Source organism: Gasterosteus aculeatus, chromosome 14, assembly GCF_964276395.1.
Source record: "Gasterosteus aculeatus chromosome 14, fGasAcu3.hap1.1, whole genome shotgun sequence".
Taxonomy (NCBI): domain Eukaryota; kingdom Metazoa; phylum Chordata; class Actinopteri; order Perciformes; family Gasterosteidae; genus Gasterosteus; species Gasterosteus aculeatus.
This window is the reverse complement of record NC_135702.1, coordinates 16,000,275-16,020,989: the sequence shown is the minus strand read 5'-3', so window position 1 is coordinate 16,020,989 and position 20,715 is coordinate 16,000,275. Positions and strand designations below refer to the sequence as shown.

Sequence of the window (20,715 nt, the reverse complement as noted above, 5' to 3'; positions counted from 1 at the left end):
TGGTTAACAACCTTAACTTTAGTTATTAACCTCTTAAAACAACACATACTGAAACCCTTTTATCCAAAGAGGAGTTCTAATGAAGCTTATCAGCTGTATAAAACAAGAAGGAATCCCATAGGCCGCGTAAGCGTACCACGTGGTCACCTTTACAGGTGCATTGAATAATCAAATGTGATTGGTTCTTGCGGCGTTTCGTCATATCGAACCCCAACCAATCCGGCCGCGTCGCGTGACGTCAGTTGTTCGTGGAGCTAAAGTCGATTCAAAGTTAACTCGGTATTTGTTTTCCTGGCAAACAGAACAACCGGCGCCCGCATCCCGCGTGGACCGCCTGTGAGACAGACAGTCGGTCCCACGTACCGCCCGCAGTTTATCCAACGCCGCCGGTTCCGTTCCTGCTGGACCCTTATCACCGACTCTCTGGTCCGAAGAACACCGGCGCCCCCCCCCCCGTAGCTGGAGCAGACGCTGTGCGCCACCCGAGAGCCGCCATGTCCGGTCTACCTGCGCAGGTAAAACCAATGCCACAGGTTCGGTTCTGTCTGATCGAGGTGAATGACGTGGGGCCTTCAGGGGCCACGTTCCGCTATTACCCAACGTTCAGCTGTGACTCTGGTGCTACTTTGACAGGCAGCTGGATGTTCCTGTTTGTCTTGTTTGGCCCTGGTCGCCAGTGTTGTTATTTACACACACTCACCACCCCAAATGCTTTATTTGAATATTAGTTTGCTTACTTTGAATACATTTGTTGGTCTTGGTGAAAAGAGTTTTTCCTTTTTAGATTTTGAATAAATGTACCAGGCCATCCGTTGGTCCCCATGATGACCAGACTGGACATCACTTCCTAGGACAGGGGAGGGGCGTGTTTTTCTTGGCAGGGGGCGTGTCCCACAGGAGACAATAGACCTTCTGCAGGACTGTTGGCTGATATTGGGCTTTGCAGGACCCCTGAGTCCTGACTCTGTGCCCCTACAGTAGAAAGCTACGCAGACCTGCCTCCACACGAGGGGGGGCCTTGTGCTGGTGCTCCACCGATGGGTTTACTGGTCTTCCTGAACCACTTCTACCTTTGCCAGTTGCTTCCCCTTGATTAACTTGTTCCGCTCCTTCTTTGTTCTCATCCACCTGTGCTTTTTTCATCTGAAAGTTTGAATAGGAGTTTCTTTTGTCAATGATCGCAGATCGTTGTCCTTACATACCTGCACACACGGGTGTGTACCGTGTGTGTGTGTGTGTGTGTGTGTGTGTGTGTGTGTGTGTGGTAGCTGGTGGTTTGAGGGCCTCCGGCAGTGTCGAGCTCCATTGATCCGTCCTGGGCTTTGTGATGTTGACGCTGCCTGCAATTAAATGTTCTCTCTTCATTTCCCATTTTGAAAAAAGCACGAGGTCTAGCTTAAAGGTACATTTGTTGTAAACTACTTGTAGTGCAGAATCCATGTGTATTGATCCATGGTCTTGTTTAAATAAATGGACTGTATAGCACTTTTCTAGTTTTCTGACCACTCAAAGCGCTTTAACGATACATCCCATCATTCACCCATTCACACCCTGATGACAGAGCTACACAGAGCCACCTGCCCATCAGGAAATAACACTCACACACTAGTCGCAGCTACAGGGGTGTCTCGCCCAAGGACACGTCAACATGCGGGTTAGCCAGGCCAGGAATCGAACCACCAACCCGACCGTGCTCCCCTCTCACCCCCCGCCGCCCCAAGTGAGTGTGTTCCACCGAGACATGTGTGAAACAGCGCCACCAAATCATACGTGATGGAAGCAGGGTTTTTTTTAAGAACCAGTAAAGGAAAGGTGGCCCCGTCTTTTCAAGATGTGCAATATAAGATACAAAAACAGGAAGCGTGGGGCGCGGACGTTGAAGCCGCTGTGATGTGTCCTCCAGAGTGGCACCATGCAGGTTCTGGATGAGGGGGACATTCTGGACCCAGAGTTTCAGCAGCGTCTGGAAGATGCCCGTACTCTGCTCAGGCAGGAGATCCAGCGCGAGCTGAAGATCAAGGAGGCCGCTGAGAGACTCCGGCGGGCCCTCACCAATCGTAAAGGCGCCGCCGATGTGGAGGGCCAGCTCAAAGCCTCCAGCCGCAAGCTGGAGAGGTTGCATTGGGAACTGCAGGAGCTCAACGCCAGGTCCATGGCCACCGAGAAGGACTGCAGCACAGGTAACCACAGAGGCTGCACCGCGTCACGTCCAACACTAGTGCCGCCATTAGGTCTGAATTACCTCCGGACCGATCATCATCAAAGTGACTTTTATTCTAAAGATCAAAAACACCTATTTAACACAAATACTTGCTGTAGAAGGCTCTTTTTAAACCGGTTTTCCCTCCTTATTATTTATGGATTTTTGTATTATGACGAATATTCAAAGAAGTACTTTGAAATAAATAATAGTACTAATTTTAGTTATTGTAAGCAATACGAAGACTGATATACGTTGCATGAAAATAAATCACTCAATAAAGAAAGGATAAAGGATTTTATATTGACGTTCCGATGGATTAGTTGAGCATTAATGTCACGCTTTAGCCTTAAAAGCTTTTCTCCACCATGTTTCAACCATTTACCTCCACTAACTATGACATCATCATATGTCATAGGTGCTCTGCTTCAAGGGATGCTGTAGGCCAATTTGGTATTAGTTTGAGCCATATGTTCAAGTTAGGGGAGACAAACCCCGTCCAGGTTGGACACTCGGTTGTTAAAGGGAAGCTAATTCAGGCTGCATATTTATGAGCAGGCTTTACACATGAAGGAGGACACTTACCAAAGCTATTCAGGCATGAACAGATCTTTACTTGTTGCTCTTAAGCGCTACACATGAAGGAAGGGAGGAGGGAATGAAAATGTATGCAAACATCAGCGGATGAAGTATTCCTGACTCGGCTGCAGGAAACCTTGTCTTTTCAGATGTGTATCATCATGATGACAAACATCAGGCCTTATTGAGCGCTACGTTTGTATCTGGTCTGTTTAAATACTTCGCTACATTACAATATTGCAGCAAAGCAAACTCGTTGTGCACCTGGAAGTAATCTGAATGATATTATTTGAACGTATTGTTTTATGTTGACATGACAACTATTACCATCCTGATAGAGGGACCTCGGTCTTTTGCTCTAGTTATTGTAAATATCTGACACCGGCAACGTTTTCTTCTGTGTTCAATGTAAACAGCCCTGTGAATTAACTGAAAGACGTAGTAATCACATAAGTTATGAAAACCCTCTAAAATGAATCCGCACCAATACAAGACAATGGCGTGCAAAGACCTTTAGAGCCTCACCCGTCATTTGCTTTTATTTTTCATGCAGGCTGCTTGGAGGAGGAGGACAACCTATCGGCACAGTCGTGTCCGTGGGAAGAGGTCACATCGCCGGCGGCCAGTCGGGTCAGAACGCTGAAGAAACAGCTCACCATGGAGACCAAAGTCAAACAGGGCGCCGAGAACATGATCCAAACGTACAGCAACAGCTCAGTCAAGGTGCTGTGCAGATGTAAATGCTGGTTGCATTACAAATGACTGCATAACTTACCAATGGTTCTGTAAGAGTCTGTAGATTGATTGATTGGGGGGCCAAAAAGGTTAAATCACAGGAAGTGTAGTAGTATCTGTAAGCTGGACATTATATTATATGCTACTTGAGTACACGTGAACATTTTATTAAGCAGGAATTTACCCTATATATATATATTTATATATATATAGCTGACGATCATTGGAGGTCCAATCACATACCTGGTTCCCACCCAGTCTCACTGCATGTCGTGTATCCGCATTGGACCACATGCGTCTAGCCTCCGTGTGTTTTCCAGGACAGGAAGATAATGACTACGGCCCAGCAGATGATCCAGGACAGCCGCACTAAGATCGAGCTGCTGCGCATGCAGATCATCAAAGTCAGTCAGGCCCGAGACGGCTCGCAGGACGGCTCGCACGGTAAACCTCCCATCTGATGGTCTCCACCGGCACCGCTGCCAAAGGGAACCCTCAGCGGGTCCCGTTAGCTTAGCAATAATGTGTCAATATCTCACGTGAGCTAATCAAATTATTTTTCATTTTGAGTTGAGCTGCTTGAAACTTGAAAGATTATTTTTTTACATTTTTCAAATACGGCAAAAATTATTTAATTGGTTTTCAGTTCAAGTTTGCTTGAAATTCATAATTTGTACAGAAAACTGGGATACTGATTCATTGCTCGGCCCCCGTATTTTACCGATACATCCTCCTTAACATCTGCGGCTGCCCTCAGGTCAGCCTGTGGAGATCATCAATCCTCTGGAGATGCGGATGGCTGACCTGCTGCACCACATGAAGATCGAATCGGCCGTAGCAGAAGGAGCAAAAAAAGTGGTGAAGCAGTTGAGTGGCAGCAAGATCCAGGACCGCCGTGTCCTAGCAGAGGTGGGCTGACTGACCGCAAGCGTCGGAGGGATTTAGATCTTTACAGAAGAGGCCGCCTGCATCATGAGGGATGTTTTAGAAGCGTTACTCAGAAGATGGTTTATTTTTAAAAGTCCCGAATGAGAAATACTGAAATTACATTTAGACTACAAATAACATCAAGCACAAAGAACATACATCATCTAATATATTTGAATCATTTTGAGTCGTCTTTGTTCTGACTGGTGACCTTTTTGTTTGAATGTGACAAAGCCCCCCCTCAAAAGAAGTATTGTAGGTTGAGTATTCTGGCGTCGCGTGTCCCTCAGGCGCAGGCGCGCATGCAGGAGTCCTCTCAGAAGGTGGATTTGTTAAGTCTGTCCCTGGAGAGGCGTTTGAGCGAGCTGCCCCGGGACCATCCCAAGCATGCTGTCATCAGGGAGGAGCTGTTTGTGGGAACGCCACCTTCCTCTGGCATGTCAAAGAAGATGTCCTCTTCCTCTTCATCCTTCCTCTTCAAACCAGCCAGTCTCACAGGTTGCTCTTGTTATATTCATCGTCTATTTATTTCATGTTGATATAATACCTGTATACAACGTCAGTATGATCCTGCGTCGTAGGAGAAAAAACACTAAAAGACTAATGTGTCCTCAGGGTTGCTTAGCAACAGGGTCATGGGAGCATTTAAATGTGGAGGCTCTTTTATTCAGCCATATTTTTTTTTTAGTTTTACAAAAGTGTGAAACACCGTTTTGCGTATTCATTGGGACATTTATCGCTGAGGTAAACCCAGAAGCTACAAGGTTAATTTGGAATACACACCAGGCAAACAATTCTCTTTGGACTGAATAGGCACTTCTTAGGGTGTGTTCTTATTGTACAATGATGATATAAAGCGGTTCAACCAGCTCCACCACACCCATCAACAGCAGACGCCGTTGCATTGAGGCGTCCGTATCAACGACACCAAAATAATCCTAATGAGGAATCCAGAACCACAAGACTCTCAACAGGGCAGCTAACAGAGCTAACAGAGCTAACTGTGATCCTGGGGAACCAGAGCAGTGCAGAGCGACTCGCATCAAATGAAGGCACTTGTCCAAAAAGCAGAGATGTCTCCACGTTGTTTTATAGAATCGGCAACAGTTCGTTTATGTTTTACATCCAACTTTGTGTTTTCTTAAAAGACTGAATTGAAAACAGAGCGGCTTCCCCGTAGGTCGGTTGGAGGTTTGTTTGATGGGCTGCCAGGACCTGTTGGAGTCGGTCCCTGGCCGAGGTCGTGTGACCGGCGTCCCGGCCACATCTGTGAGCCTCTCTGCCAAGGGGAGAGCCGGCCAATCGGGACGCAGCGCCAGTGCCAAGATGAGCAAGGCCGATGACCTGTCCTGTACGTCCATATAAGTGTGTGTGTGTGTGTGTGTGTGTGGTATCTAAGGAGGCAGGAAGTGTATTTCAGCGCAGAATATAGTTTTCTACTGGAGGCGTTTGTTCGGAATTGTCCACACTGTTTCTACGGCAGCCGCCATCGCCTTCTGTCTCTTCATGACGTCCTCGCAGCCCGGGTCAGTGTGTTTCTTTGTGTTTGTGTCTCAGCGGAGATAAGAGCTGTGCTAAAGGTGGACAACCGGATTGTGGGGCGCACACAGTGGCGACAGCTGGGCAAAGATGCCTGGGGCCAGAGCTTCAGCATGGAGCTGGAACGGGTCAGTGGCTTTAACTTCAGCACCTCAACGTGCGACTCAGCCAGAAGTGTATCTGTTACATGGCGCCTCCTGTAGCCTCCTTTTGGAATGACGCACAGTAACAGTTCTCATGAGAATGTGTGTCCAATCTTATGACTGTGATTTTGTATTGAGACACACTTTGACCTGTTTGTGCACATGTAGACCTGCCTGCTCATCTTCTACCCCCTGACGGGTCTCGCTCCTTTGCCTTTGACGAGTTGCTAAAGATTATCATTACGCTTGTGTATGAGGTGTCCCCACTTCAACTTCTACCGTGCACAAGATGCTACATACAAAGTGTATGCAAAGATATTCGCAGAGTTCCATTTGCTCCTGTTCCCAACATTTACACGTCAGCCATCCCCGTCCAAGACCCCGTGGTCACATGACTAATCACGGCCAGATTTAAACATGAGTATCCTCTTTTTTGTGTGTTTCTATCTGAAGTTTTTTCGTATCATATCATGTCTGTTTACTCGTCTTCTTTTCTTTAGTAATTCAGAAGATGAAGCCATTCCGTCCTCCCGATGTAATAATCCAGTCATGCATGTGTCTGTGTACGTGTGTGTGTGGATCTAGTCCAGGGAGCTGGAGATCGCGGTGTACTGGAGAGACTGGCGAGCGTTATGTGGGGTGAAGTTCCTGCGGCTGGAGGATTTCCTGGACAACCACCGTCATGGCATGTGTGTCCAGCTGGAACCTCAGGGCATCCTCTTCATCGAGGTTCTTACTTTCTATTTATTTACTGCTCATTTTCATTCCGGCCAGGAGACTTGTGGCGTCTGTGTCTGAGATTTAGTCTTCACCTTTCCTTGTCCACTAATCGCATTCTGTCTTGGTGTCATGATCATGGTTCACCCAGAACGTCAATAGCCGAAAAGCCTTTTCTTAAAGGGAAGCAAATCCGTTATAAAGCCACCGGAGTCCATTGACAACATGTCGCTGCTGGTCTACCACGTCCTCCATCCGCCACTTTGTGACTTTCTGATCCAAACTGGCGTCCACTCTCAGCACAGTACTTGTCATTGATACACGAACCATAGACGAGGGTCTATGTGGCAACGTCATTACTCAGAAACCTCCGTCAGGTCGAGAGGGGAAATCGTTATTTAGACACTACAAATGTTTGGCTACTTTGTACCCAATAAATAGTAGAGTGTTCGCTTTAACATTAGTGCCCATAACTTCCTGCCTACACATTGGACTTTCTCATTCCAGGGTTCATTCATTTTTCAAATGAATTAAAGCTTATTGTTCTTGTTTCACCATAAAAACCGAAAAGTCACAATCCGTGTTCTTATGATGTTTGTAATCATTTACCGTTTATTGGAACGAGCAGTGAGTGAATTAATGAGTTACAAGTATCCCAAGCCGTTCATATTTCCTTACTATGACACAGACACCGGTACTGATGCTGCAGGAATCTAACACCAGAATCATTTCCAGGTCACATTTATCAATCCTGTTATCGAGCGGCGCTCCAAACTCCAGAGGCAGAGGAGAATCTTCCCTAAAGAAAAAGGTAACCGCACTTATGGCATTTGTTCATTGATCCTTGATAAATCACTGGCTTGTTTCTGATACTTTGGGCTGAGTTCACCTTTGTCAAAATGAGAAGTAATTAATTACAAAAACCGTCAAAGATGATTCTGTTAGTTGATGTTGAGTATAGGAGACGCGGTGAGGTCATACTAACAACCAGACATCAATTCCATCCTTATAAATGGCTCTCAGCCAAACAATAAACAAAGAAAAGAATCAGGGCTGGGCACGGTAACGCGTTATTATCTCATTAACACATTCATTAACACAAACAATTATTTTCTCGTGTGTTAGTGCAGTTTTTTTTATTATTATTTTTAAAGTCCGTTGCTCACTGCCTCTGAATATACATACGAACAAACCGTGCCTCACTACAAGGTGTTGATCAGCATCGGCTTCATCACACGCCTCAACCAATAGTAAACATTTGGGGGCGGGTCAAAGATGCTGCTAAGCAGAGCAGAGAAATGTAGCAAGCTCCTACATAGACATTTCCATTGTTAATCTCTTTCAGACAACGTTCTTAATGACCTGGATCACCAAAGTCTTTGTGTTTTCTCCAAAAGACATCCGGTACAAACACAGACTTAAAAGGTCCCTGCACAGTAAACCTCACACGTGTCCTTAGTGCTTCACTCTAACAGGGACACGTGCTCCTGAACATAGATGGATAATCTATCTGTGGATCAGGGTAGGAAATTGACATATTATTTAGGGGGCAATTTCATAAAAAAATATACCTATTTGGGCTTCCTGTATATGCATTTGTCATCAAATTGCAGAAATAAGACTATTAGGCAGTAGTCTTTTTTTTTTTTTTTTAACCAAAATAAACGGTAAACAAATCAGACTCATTCAATTTTATTTATTAGCATAATTTGATATTAATCACTTTCAAATGTTGTTGATTGGAAGCCCAAGTGAGTCACTGTCAAACATGTTGCAGATTGTCTCTATCTAAACTAACTGCCAACCGGGCATACAGCACCATGTCCTCACCCCAATCAGTCAATTCCATTCAATTAAGTTTCTGTATGCCAACAAAGCGAGTATAACTATTATGTTAATATTAGGGCTGGGGAGCAATTATGTTTTAATTGTGATTTAATTCATCCAGAAGTAGTGTATTGTGCACTTTTATTCATGCAAAAATATAAGTTAAAGCAGTGAATATTTCAGAAGTACCTGGAGGTTCCCAGGGGGGTGATGGAACAACCTGGGGGGGAACGTCATGGCGGAGTTGCCTGAATAAAGAGTTACAACTAAGAGCAGCTTGTTCTCACGTCTTGTGTATGATGGTGGTGTTTATTAATAACTCTGTATCTATCGACTCAAACGCCTGGAAGATTTTAAATTAAAAAGAGTTTGTCACCTTTCTCCATCTCGCTCTGCCAGTTGTTTTCTGTTTGGGTTCACCTGCAGAACGCTAAGCTCCGCCCCCAATGCGCTCATTGGTTGATATGCCTGATGACGCCCCTCCCAAGAGAATACTGATTACATCACACCCTCACTGTGACCCATTGTTTGAGTATATTCATAACCAGTAAAGGATTTTACAAATGATGATAATTTTAGCGCGTTACTACGGGATCATTAATCCATGATGATGATGATGATGATGATGATACTGGATGGTCCTTTTGTATTTAATGTGTGTGAAGCATAGTGAATTGCTCCTGTGTTTCTAAAGTATAGGTTTTCTTTTCTCACTACTAACTTCTTCCCATTTGATCTCTCTTGTCTGCATGTCTCCTCACAGGGAAGGACTTCCTGCGGGCGGCCCAGATGAACATGAACTTTGCCACATGGGGCCGTTTGGTGATGAGCATCCTGCCTCCCTGCAGCTCCCTGGAGTCCATGAGCCCTCCCTTCACGAGCCCGACCGCTGCCGCCCTGCCCTCCTACGCTTCTCCAGAACGGTAAAGCTTCATGGAGTCTCCAGACCGGGACCCCGAAACATCTCTTTTTCACAAGAGCTGCTACTATAGAGGGCTACTAACCTCTTTGCGTAGTTGTCCACAAGGATTTCAGGCTGTTTTTCCACGACTCATGATGTCATGATTAGAGAGGAAGGATAGCCGGGACTTTACCACTGACCTGCATTCTGAGTTATGAGGAGTACGATACAGAGGCTTTAAGATGCCAATATGTGAGGCTACAAAATGTGGTTGTCGTGTGTTCAACAATAATATATTCACAATATTAAGTGAAGGAAATTTAAATTGTATTTATTTGTGCGTGTGAGTATGCGTGCGTGTGTGTGGGTGAGAGTGTGTGTGAGAGAGTGTGTGTATGTATGTATGATATTAATCTTCAAAGTAATATATACTAATTGAGAATATGGATAAGAAAGGGGTGGGTATCTATAAGCTTTTGCTTCCCCCTACTCCTTTTCTTGAACAAAAGGTGTATTTTCTCATTTTGTGGTCTACGTCTGTTGATTTTTAAATTTTTTATTATTTGGTGTCTACATGTTCAAGAAATTCTTCAAATCAAATCAAAATCGTCCCGGCTTATCCTGCAGAGACATAACAGAGAATAGTGGAGCTTTTGCTCAAAAAAATGTTAGGAACTCGAGGTGCATCGCTGAAGGTTGTCACAGTACCAGTTCCTCTTGTTTCCAGAGAGCCTGCTGTGATGTGTCTACATTTTAATGAAGAACAACCCGGCAGATCTCCACACCGCAGCAGAAAGAGCACAAGAGACTCTCCATCGGTGAGCATACGGAGACACCAGTGGAACAAGGGCTCGACAATAACTTTGTATTTCATGACCCATCAGCTCGTCATCTAGAGCAGTTGGTTGTTTTTCCGGTCTTAATGTTCCAGATGTGTCACTTAATCTCTCTTGTCTGTGAAACCAGTGTCTCCGAGAGAACAAGCGTCAACCCTCTATTCACTCACCGCCACAGTAAGTCACGTCCATGCGCGTGTGTGTGTGTGTGTATACACACACACACACACACACACAGTCCTGCTCATGAAGAACGTGTATTTAGTGGCACTTCATCATTAATGCCACGAAGGCAGATAACACAGAAGAAATGTGATGGAAAACTGAGAATTTTGTGTGTTCACCTTTATACTGTCATGCAGCAGGGATGAAGGACTTCAGATGGAAGAGTTCAACTGCATTTCAGTCCTGGGCAGAGGTCACTTCGGTAAGGTACGCATCGCCTAACTGGATCCAGCTGTAAGAATGTCCGTAGCAGCGTTTGGGTCAGAAAACCCTGAGAACCAATGATGCACATTCATCTTCATGGCTTCAAATGTTCCTCCTTTGATGATCAAAGGTGCTGCTGGCAGAGCATAAGAAGTCAGGCAAACTCTATGCCATCAAAGCCCTGAAGAAAGGAGACATCGTAACACGGGATGAAGTTGACAGGTAAGCGATCCCTCGACACGTAACTGTAGAGTGGATGCTTCAGTCTGCAGTGTGTTTAAATATTGTTTGTGTGTGTTCAGCCTCATGTGTGAAAAGAGGATCTTCGAAGTGATCAACGTCTCCCAGCATCCTTTCCTGGTGAACCTGTACGGCTGCTTCCAGACGGCCGACCACGTGTGCTTCGTGATGGCCTACTCCCCCGGGGGAGACCTCATGACCCACATTCACGCCAGCATCTTCACCGAGAATCAGGCGTGGTGAGCAGACGTCACTCTGCATGGAGCGCACACACGCCGCGCTGCTATTCACCCCATCATCATCATCATCGTCTGCTTTCAGGTTCTACTCGTCCTGCGTGCTGCTCGGCCTGGAGTTTCTACACCAGAACCAAATAGTTTACAGGTGAGTGCTTCTCTGGCTGCTCTCAGAATGACTCCGTACGTGGCTGCATGTCGGGAGCCTGTTGCTTTGTGTCTGTCAGGGATCTGAAGCTGGACAATCTGCTGATGGATGCAGACGGTTTTGTCAGGATTGCAGACTTTGGCTTGTGCAAAGAAGGTAAGATCATTATTTTTCTATTTGTGATGTCGCCGTTCAACGTGCAGCACATGCCAATGATCATTTCGTAGCTGGTGTGGGGATAAGGAACTTATCCCAGAAGTCATAACTGCATGTTGGTGTTGTTATATGCAGTGATTGTGTGTGTGTGTGTGTGTGTGTGTAGGTATGGGCCACGGCGATCGCACCACAACGTTCTGTGGGACACCAGAGTTTCTGGCCCCAGAGGTGCTGACGGACAACAACTACACCCGCAGTGTGGACTGGTGGGGGCTGGGGGTCCTGGTCTATGAGATGCTGGTGGGGGAGGTCAGTAGGAACATGAGCAGCCAAAGCAAAGCTCCTCATCACGCTGTGACGCTCTCTACACCCTGAAAGTCCTCAAACAAACAATCGTTATGTAGAAAGTCACACGACTGACTTGCGATTGATTTCTCACGGACCTTCAAGAGGAAGATTAGTGATGGTTAAAAGTTAATTTGACAATTATCAGTTATAGACACTTGATAGTGGCTGCTCCATTTCAGTGTGATCTTGATCCCCCTACTTGTTAATAATTCTATTTATAGATTGCTTAGACATGAACACTGAGTGCCACACTGCTTGATGCATAAGACCACAAAGGGTTTGTGTCAGTGTGAAATGTGTGCGGCTTTATCATTAGTGGGACCAGGTCAGTATTTCACAGGAATTTGAATGTATTTGAGAAGATGTGAGTATATTATTTCAAGTTCAGCTCCAATGCAGACGCACAATAACTCCTTGACCTACGCGTGCGGTAACGTAACCACTGAAGGACCAGAACCCCGTAGACCAGCGTTCACTTTGTGCTCCGCTCTCAGTCTCCTTTCCCAGGGGACGATGAGGAGGAGGTGTTCGACAGCATCGTCAACGACGAGGTGCGGTACCCTCGCTTCCTTTCTCCTGAGGCGCTGTCCCTCATTCAAAAGGTGGGCCTAAACCAATGCGCCGTCTCTGCAGGAGCTTTCTACCGATCGTTTATTGACTCCTCTCCATCGTTTTAGCTGCTGAGGAAGAACCCTGAGATGAGACTGGGAGGAGGCGAGGAAGATGCCTCGGAGATCAAACGCCACAAATTCTTTCAGGTCATTATGCTGAACACCTGACTGTCCCTCTCTGGACAAACGGGTGCATCTCCTTCATCCGGCAGAGATGAGCTAGTAGAATTTTACCATTCACTCATTCACGTTAAAGCTCATTTAAAGCAACACTGGAGCAGCAGAAACCCGAGAAAACATGACTCGTGTAGTTCTAGTTCTGTGTGGGACCGGTACCGGGCTACCGGGCTATTTCTGTTGTACATGTTACACGTCAGGTAGTTCTAGTGATTCCTGCTCCTCGTGTTCCCACAGGAGACGGACTGGGACGCTCTCCTGGCCAAAAAGATGAAGCCCCCCTTCCTGCCGGCCATCAGAGCGCCGAAGGACGTGAGTAACTTCGATGAGGAGTTTACTCGCCTGAAGCCAGTCCTCACCCCCCCGCGGGCAGCCTGCATCCTCACTGCGGAGCAGCAGGACATCTTCGCGGACTTTGACTTCTCCTTCATGAGCTGACTGGGGCGACTCCGTCCGACCTGCTGATTCCACAGAAGCGGAGGAGCAGGTCGCGTCCTCTTCCGGTCTCTTCTAACGCACCACCAGTCCATCCGCTCTTTTTTTTAATGCTTTGTCTCACAAACCCGTGGGATCAATTCCTGTTAACGCTGTGCCAAACATGTCACTAGTGCAATAGTTACAAAGGCCTCTGTCCAACAACTGAGCTGTAAATATTTGTGATCTCAATGCCAAACTGTATCTATTTATCATAACCATTAGAAGTGGATGTAAAACTCATACTAATGTTAATTTAAATTATTCTGGGAGATTTGCTCAATCAATACAACTGTTGATTTACCAATTTGTTATTTTAAAATGATCTGATCATGATGAAGTGTAAACGACGTGAAGGAAATATGAATGAATAAATTGATATGTGCTGGACTCCAGTGACCAGGGAAAACATTTATTGATGTATAGTCATTTTAAAGTAGTAAAAACAGTGCATGACAGCATTGCATATAATTCAGAAGTACACAATGGGACTTGAATTCCTAAAAATGAATCTGGAGGCAGTCTGCATATTGTCCAAGAAGACTGCTGTGCATTCAGAACGTTTATTGCTGTCTCACAAGGGAACTATTGCACACAGAGAAGCCAACCAATGTATTGGACTCACAGATCTCTTCACTGCTCTGCCAGTTAATCGTCATAGAAATCTAGAGACATTTTTGGGTTCAAAATTGTTTACAAAATAATATGCAATATAAAATAGCTTGAAACGCTGAAGTGTCCTGTACATCGTGGTGGGATTCAATGCCAAAAACACCGGTACCTTCATATTCCATAAATGACTTCACACGTTGGCTTGTCGTAACGCCGTTGCCCCGCAGACACTGTCACACCTTTGTGCACAATAAGACTCGGCGATTACAGTCAAAACAAATGGAGCAATTATTTAACCTGTCAATCAGGAAACCATAGCAACCACACCTGGATTGTCTACACATGCACCTAAAACAAGTATATTCACTTTTTGTATTGAATGTTTATGCAATGTTTCACATGTATTAAGGGTAAACTTCAAAAACGATTGAACAGGGAGGGAGAGGGGGGGGGGGGGGGGGGGGGGGGGGTGTTCACTGCTCACAGAAAGGATCCAGTGGAGCCTAACGTCACACAGGGAAATGCTACTGTATCCTCGAGTGGTTGGAAGCAACTGAACCAGGGCCGGGAAGCTGTTGCGGACTCCCAAGGGGCCACTGAGGGGGGGGGCGACGCTAAAGACGGGATATGTGGGACAAGAACAAAAGCACGATTCCTCTACAGACGTTATGTGGTCCCGAAAACTCGAGGTTGTTGCTGAGCGAAATCCCCTTCAGTCTTTTTAGCGCCGTGTGACCCTACACCTGGTCACTGCCCTCCCGGAAGTACACCTGCTCCCACACCACTGTGCCCCACACGCAGAAGAAACACCACAGGTTGTCGAAGGTGCCGCGGTCGAAGGGGTTTTCGTCGGCGCCGCAGTGTTTTAGGTAGGAGATGCGGTGGCGTGACATGAACTCCCAGGTGGTGGTGTTGAGCGACACCAGGTAGACGTGGGAGCCCAGCAGGAGCAGCACGATCAGCGAGAGCAGAGCCACCAGCGCGGCCACGGTCAGCAGCATGCCGTTGCTGCGCAGCCACAGCTGCCAGCCGGGTGCGTGCCGGAATCCCGTCCTGGTGAAACAAGCGAGAGGGGCCTTCTGCATTGGCCTGCCAGCGCCGGGGATTGGTGACGGGAGTGGTACTCACCAGGCGATGTGCAGCGCCCACAGCAGCACCAGCAGCTGGACGGCGAGGTAAAGCACAAACCAGCGGTGGTTCCTCTCGCCGACGCAGTTCTCGATCCAGGGGCAGTGATGGTCGTACCGCCGCACGCAGTGCTGGCACGTCTGACAGTGCTTTGATCTCATCGGCTGCTGCTTAGAACAACGCTCAGGGTCATCAGATGAAACATTCTCTTTGTTCATAACAAAAACAACAACAACAACACGCGGTGGGTGCTGGAGGCGTGAAGCTGGATGAACTCGTCAGTGTCCTTTTTAAAAAAACAAACAACCTCGTTGAGTCAGCACACACGATGACCCTGAGCAAAGGGGGTCGGAGTGTGTGGGTGCGCACAAAACCACAGGCTCATCTCTGTCTAATAGGGATGTGCATCTCCATCACCGAGGACAATGCGATACACATATCGATGCACTGCCAACAATCCGATACATAAAAGCAGCTACTAATGCGATGCGATTCACCCCTATTGCGATGCAGTGCGATTCAACGAGATGTTCTCTTAATCTAACTTTTTTTTTTTTATTATACCAGGCAGTCACAACAGAATTTGCTTCATTCTAAACATATGGATCAACCGGCTCACACACTAAATTTTCTATTTCCGATTTTGAGGTTTTTTCTTAAGGAATACGAGTTGATCCACAAAATGTAGCCATACCTGAATCTGAGGAGGAGGCAGACGTCTCACCATGTCGCCTCTTCAGGTGCGTCCCTAAATTAGTTGTGCTGCCGGTGTACTTTAAAGGCAGCGCGACATATTTTACAGATGGCACGGGATTTATCGAATTTGCCATCTTTCTTTGGAAATCCAAAGTGTTGCCAAACACTCGGATTTATTGCGAGTTTTCGAGACGTCTAACTCTCCATTCGCCATGGTAACGCTCTCCCACGCGCTCTCCTCCAACTCGCGCGAGACTTCACGAGAATCGGCCACTGACAGCAGTGGAGATGAGCGCGCATAGAAACAGTGTGTTCGCCTACACACGAATCTGTATAAATACATCGGCATAATTATGCTGATAAAATTATGCCGATGCAAAAATGTTGGAAACGATGCACCGCGATTCATCCCACAAGGTATCCGGTGCACACTTTTTTTGATCCGGGCCATCGCATCGGGAGCTTTTACGCCGATGCATCTATGCGAACCGGTGAATCTTCCCTGGTGTCTAATTCTCCTTCAGCATGACGCAGAACCACTGCTGAGCTTTAGGTGATTACTTGAGACACATGACTGAAGACACTGCAGTTGAAAGCACAGAAGTGGCCCTTGAGTTTCATGTTTTGACGAATTACTGTTTCCACCCTTTGTTCTCCATTACAACAAGATCAAAGAATAATGAGTATACATATTGACTATTGATTGGAATGGTTACCTGCAGCAGACAGTGGCCACAGCGGCGCTGTCGCAGAGATTTGGTGGAGTGTGGGATCATGTCCTGCTGCTCCTCCGTCACGCCCAACGTGAACTGTCACAACACAGAAGACAAACTGGTCAGAGAAACTGCTGACCCGGGGGGGGGGTGGCGCAGACGGTCCCCACACTCGCCTGGCTTTGCGATCTAGCCAACTTTTCACTGCAACTCGTGGCGACGTACCAAACGGAACAACAGCGCTGCATTCTGGGACACTAAACTCTCGTCTGGCGGAAGCGACCACGCATGCGTGTGGACCTGACGTGGTTTGCGTGTGATCTACCGGCACCGTGTCGGTGAAGGACCTGGTCCTCCTGGTCTAACGCATGCGCTCACTCAGAGAATGTTTAGGAACAGCTGCTGGTCTTTTATCAAAATGCAATTTACGTCTTTCTGTAATCCTCACAACAGCAAAGTCATTCGGCCCGCGGGCCTTGAGTTTGACACCTGTGGTCTAAGCATTTATTCAAAGCCTTTTCAGTGTGTTAGCTTGTCATTTACATCCAAACAATAACAGCCTACAATCACAGTTAGATTGTTTTATTTACACACTTAATCACTAACTTTAGTTGTTTACCATTTTCATTTTGTTCAAATGTTCAATATGTTTGTTCAATATGTTTTATGTGCATGCACACAAACACACACACACACACACACACACACACACACACCTGTAAATCCTGGTCATCAGACAAGATGAAGCCCGGGTCCATCAGAGAAACGGCGAAATAGAGCAACACGGAGAGCAGCACCAGCAGGACGAAGAGCACCGGCTGGACGAGCTGTCCGGACTCCTCCTGCTTCCTGAGCTCTGACAACACACACGGGGAGCCATGAAGAAGGCCCCCTGCTGGGGGGGGGGGGGGGCGTTTAGTAACACTATGAACGCGCTAACGGGCTCACCTGTGTCATGGAGGAAGAGTATCAACGTTATGACCCAGGTCAGAATCACATGAGCGGTCCGAACCAGGAAGCCTGAGCCGAACACATTCTTGAACATGGCGCTAGCCCGCTAGCATGTTAGCGCGTCCATCGCTGTCTTCGGACGGACGCGGAGGACTAGCGGCGGCTGAAGGACCGTTGACGTCCCGGCTACGGTAGCGGCCGTGTGGCGCCCGACTGGACTGGACTGGACTCGGTTCCGCGTGGTTCAGTCGCACACTAAATGTAGGTCGAAACGCATCATGCATGAATTCAGCTCCGGTCTAATGCGTTTGTGTTGTGTGTTGTCGCCTCTGTACTGCCGAGCTGTGATTGGCCAGCGTCGGTCACGAGACACTCCGGGGGCCGGAAGTGACAATGGGCGCGAGGTGCGCAAACTGAGGCCCCTTCTCAAGACTGCGGGAACGGACTTGCGCTCTCCGGAGAACGGATACGGGAGAGTAGACTCACGGGTACAGAAGAACGGACCTGATGACCAGGGCTGTAGTGGAGGGTAAACGCACGTAAACGCCGTTTACGCACCTCTGGAATTTTGGAAATAGCGTTTACGCGCCTATAAATAGCGTTTACGCACCTCAAAGTTCCCTGCGCCTTGTATTCTTCCGTTGGAATAAGCCGAAATAAACTTGGTGTAATTTTAAAACAGCTAAGACTACGTTTCCTATTGTTGAACATATAAACGCCGTAGTCTGAATCATGTTCATCTGCGCTGTATTACGGTCTGTGAGCATCCAATCAGCGCCTTGCGGCTGCAGCAGCGACCAATCAGGATCCAGGAGGTGTGTAAACACACGTTGTGGATCAGCCCAGTGGCCCCCGACCTTTCTTAACTCTCGGACCGGTTTATGTCAGACAATATTTCGCGGACCGCAATCTAGAGAGTTTAGACTCTAAACTCTTGTGAAGATTGAAAGGCTTTCGTAGTTAACGATACTTTCCGAGAGTCGGATGCAGATACGCGAGCCGCCGTCAACGTGAACGTTTGCTAGCGCGTTAGACGCCAACGTCACGTGACTTAACCTGTGACGCATTCGGTCCACACGTCTCCAAAGCTGGATGGAAAAACAGGTGGCCCATAGAATGTTATGACGTCACACAAAGATGAAAGGGAACGCGTCATGGCCTACGTCAGAGAGCTCTTAATGCTCCAGAATGCATCTTGAGTGATACGCGTTCGGAGAAGCAAGAGAGCGGACGTGTGTGGAGACTTCCAAGCGACATGGCAGAATCACGGGGCGGTGGAAGGACGCTTCCACGGGAGGTAACTGAGACGTTTGTTGTCCCAAAAGAAAAGCGGATATCTCAAACCGAAGCCCGTTACACCCAAAGGAAACTCAATGAAGCAAAGAAAACGATATTACAACTTAGAATCAAGTCGGAGGAACAAAGTAAATTGATCGTTATGAGCCAGAGGAAGATGGATTATCTGCATTCGGAAATATCTTCACTCAGAGAGAATGAAGACGTTTCAAAAGAACATCTAAAAGAAGCAGAGAGGAAACTTGCAGATAAATCGAATATGAATGATGATCTTCATCGACAGAACGCTAAAATTGAAGAGCTCTCTAGAATTAACGCTGCCCATAAGCAGAGTGAAGAGGAAGCTCACCAAAGAAATCATGAGAATTTGGCCCAACTTAAAGACTTGAATGAGAAACTAGACAGAACGGCCAAATATCATTCAGATTTTGTTCTGCAATCCGAGAAAAGAGAGGACGCTTTGATCAATGACAATAAGGTTCTTGGTGATAAACTGGCCTGCGTGACATCTGAGAAAGATCGAAATCAGGCAAAGATTTCTAATCTGGAAGCAGTTGTTGAAGCGCTAGTTAAGGAAAACCGAACTATGAAGAACCAGAGCCTGATCGCTGAGAGGGAACACACCAAAGTCACTGAGCATCTTTCTACAACAAACAATGAAGCAACGGGTACGATATCACAACTTAAAATCAAGTTGGAGGAACAAAGTAAATTGTTTGTTGTGAGCCAGAGGAAAATCGATCGTCTGCAATCAGAAATATCTTCACTCAGGGAGAATGAAGACATTTCAAAAGAACATCTAAAAGAAGCAGAGAGGAAACTTGCAGAGAAATCGAAAATGAATGATGATCTTCATCGACAGAACGCTAAAATTGAAACAGACTTTGAAGAGCTCTCTAGAATTAGCGCTGCCCATAAGCAGAGTGAAGAGGAAGCTCACCAAAGAAATGACGAGAATTTGACCCAACTTAAAGACTTGAATGAGAAACTAGACAGAACGATCAAATATCATTCGGCTTTTGCTCTGCAATCCGAGAAAAGAGAGGACGCTTTGATCAATGACAATAAGGTTCTTGGTGATAAACTGGCCTGCGTGACATCTGAGAAAGATCGAAATCAGGCAAAGATTTCTAATCTGGAGGCAAATGTTAACGCGCTGGTTGAGGAAAACCGAACTATAAGGAACCAGAGCCTGATCGCTGAGAGGGAACACACCAAAGTCACTGAGCATCTTGATGACCTTCAGAGTCAAGTTGAAACATGTTACAGAACAATCTCGGAGAAAAATGAGCAAATGCAACTACTTAAACAGACCAATGACCAATATCTGTCAGAGATCCAACAATTCAGAATGGAGGAGACACCCATGGATGAGACGGAGGAGACACCGGTTCAGGCCAGAAGTTGGTCTGGCCTTGCTAAAGGTCTGGTGAACGTAGGATGTTATGCTGCCATCAGCATCGCCACGGCAGTGCTTACTAACAGCTGGAGTTCAGACTTGAATTGCAGCCAGTCAAACCGTTTCAATGATTTCCAATACACCGCACCTCGTCCCTTCTAATCAGGTACAGACTTACACCAAATATGACTATATTTGAATATGGCTTTTAGTTGTATTCAAAAGACACATCCAATCAACCGCAACTCAACAGATGAACAGAATAAGACATCCCCTTCTAGCGAGGGGTAAATATTCATCTTCATGATCAAACCAATGTAGGTTTTTGCATGTATGTGTGGTTTAGGCCCGGCTAACCCGCATGCCGTTGTGTCCTTGGGCAAGACACTTAACCCAACATTGCTCCTGTAGCTGCGACTACAGTGTGTGGATGGTAGTTACTGATGGCAGGTGTCACTGTGTGTGGTTCTCCTGTCATCAGTGTATGAATGGGTGTGAATGGGTGAATGATGTCATGTAGTGTTAAAGCGCTTTGAGTGGTCAGAAGACTAGAAAAGCGCTATACAAGTACAGGCCATTTACCATTTACCATTGTTTGCCTCCGTATGTCTGTATGTGAGTGTGAATGATGACCTGACAATGTGAACTGTGATGGTTCATGTTAAGTGTGAGGTAAAGAGAATGCATTTATATTTGT

The 20,715-nt window shown here is 46.5% G+C and overlaps 2 protein-coding genes across 2 annotated transcripts; one reads left to right on the top strand and one right to left on the bottom strand.

The window, feature by feature from the left end:
- The first annotated feature begins 61 nt into the window (after positions 1–61).
- Positions 62–13,638, top strand: pkn3 (protein kinase N3). The gene is made up of 22 exons (XM_040198033.2): positions 62–515; positions 1,904–2,180; positions 3,333–3,502; positions 3,835–3,958; positions 4,272–4,423; positions 4,732–4,939; positions 5,622–5,792; positions 5,999–6,108; positions 6,709–6,852; positions 7,576–7,651; positions 9,431–9,590; positions 10,296–10,386; positions 10,535–10,581; positions 10,767–10,836; positions 10,964–11,055; positions 11,136–11,312; positions 11,395–11,457; positions 11,537–11,613; positions 11,780–11,922; positions 12,456–12,563; positions 12,639–12,719; positions 12,987–13,638. Exons 1-22 carry the CDS (start codon positions 495–497, stop codon positions 13,185–13,187), a joined length of 2,763 nt encoding a protein of 920 aa, XP_040053967.2. The 5' UTR covers positions 62–494; the 3' UTR covers positions 13,188–13,638.
- Positions 13,620–19,178, bottom strand: zdhhc12b (zDHHC palmitoyltransferase 12b). Its single transcript, XM_040198034.2, has 5 exons — positions 17,321–19,178; positions 17,089–17,228; positions 16,376–16,468; positions 14,964–15,130; positions 13,620–14,888 (listed from the first exon to the last, which is right to left on the bottom strand). Exons 1-5 carry the CDS (start codon positions 17,415–17,417, stop codon positions 14,573–14,575), a joined length of 813 nt encoding a protein of 270 aa, XP_040053968.2. The 5' UTR covers positions 17,418–19,178; the 3' UTR covers positions 13,620–14,572.
- Between the last annotated feature and the right edge of the window lie 1,537 nt (positions 19,179–20,715).

Excerpts from the sequence above, each read along its gene's own strand:
- pkn3 (XM_040198033.2), top strand. The coding sequence starts at position 495 with ATGTCCGGTCTACCTGCGCAG. Across the intron at positions 5,793-5,998 it reads CAAGGCCGATGACCTGTCCT|CGGAGATAAGAGCTGTGCTA; the intron begins GTACGTCCATAT and ends TTTGTGTCTCAG. Across the intron at positions 7,652-9,430 it reads AATCTTCCCTAAAGAAAAAG|GGAAGGACTTCCTGCGGGCG; the intron begins GTAACCGCACTT and ends GTCTCCTCACAG.
- zdhhc12b (XM_040198034.2), bottom strand. The coding sequence starts at position 17,417 with ATGTTCAAGAATGTGTTCGGCTCAGGCTTCCTGGTTCGGACCGCTCAT. Across the intron at positions 16,469-17,088 it reads CTGATGACCAGGATTTACAG|TTCACGTTGGGCGTGACGGA; the intron begins GTGTGTGTGTGT and ends GTGTTGTGACAG. Across the intron at positions 15,131-16,375 it reads GTGGCCACTGTCTGCTGCAG|CAGCCGATGAGATCAAAGCA; the intron begins GTAACCATTCCA and ends TGTTCTAAGCAG.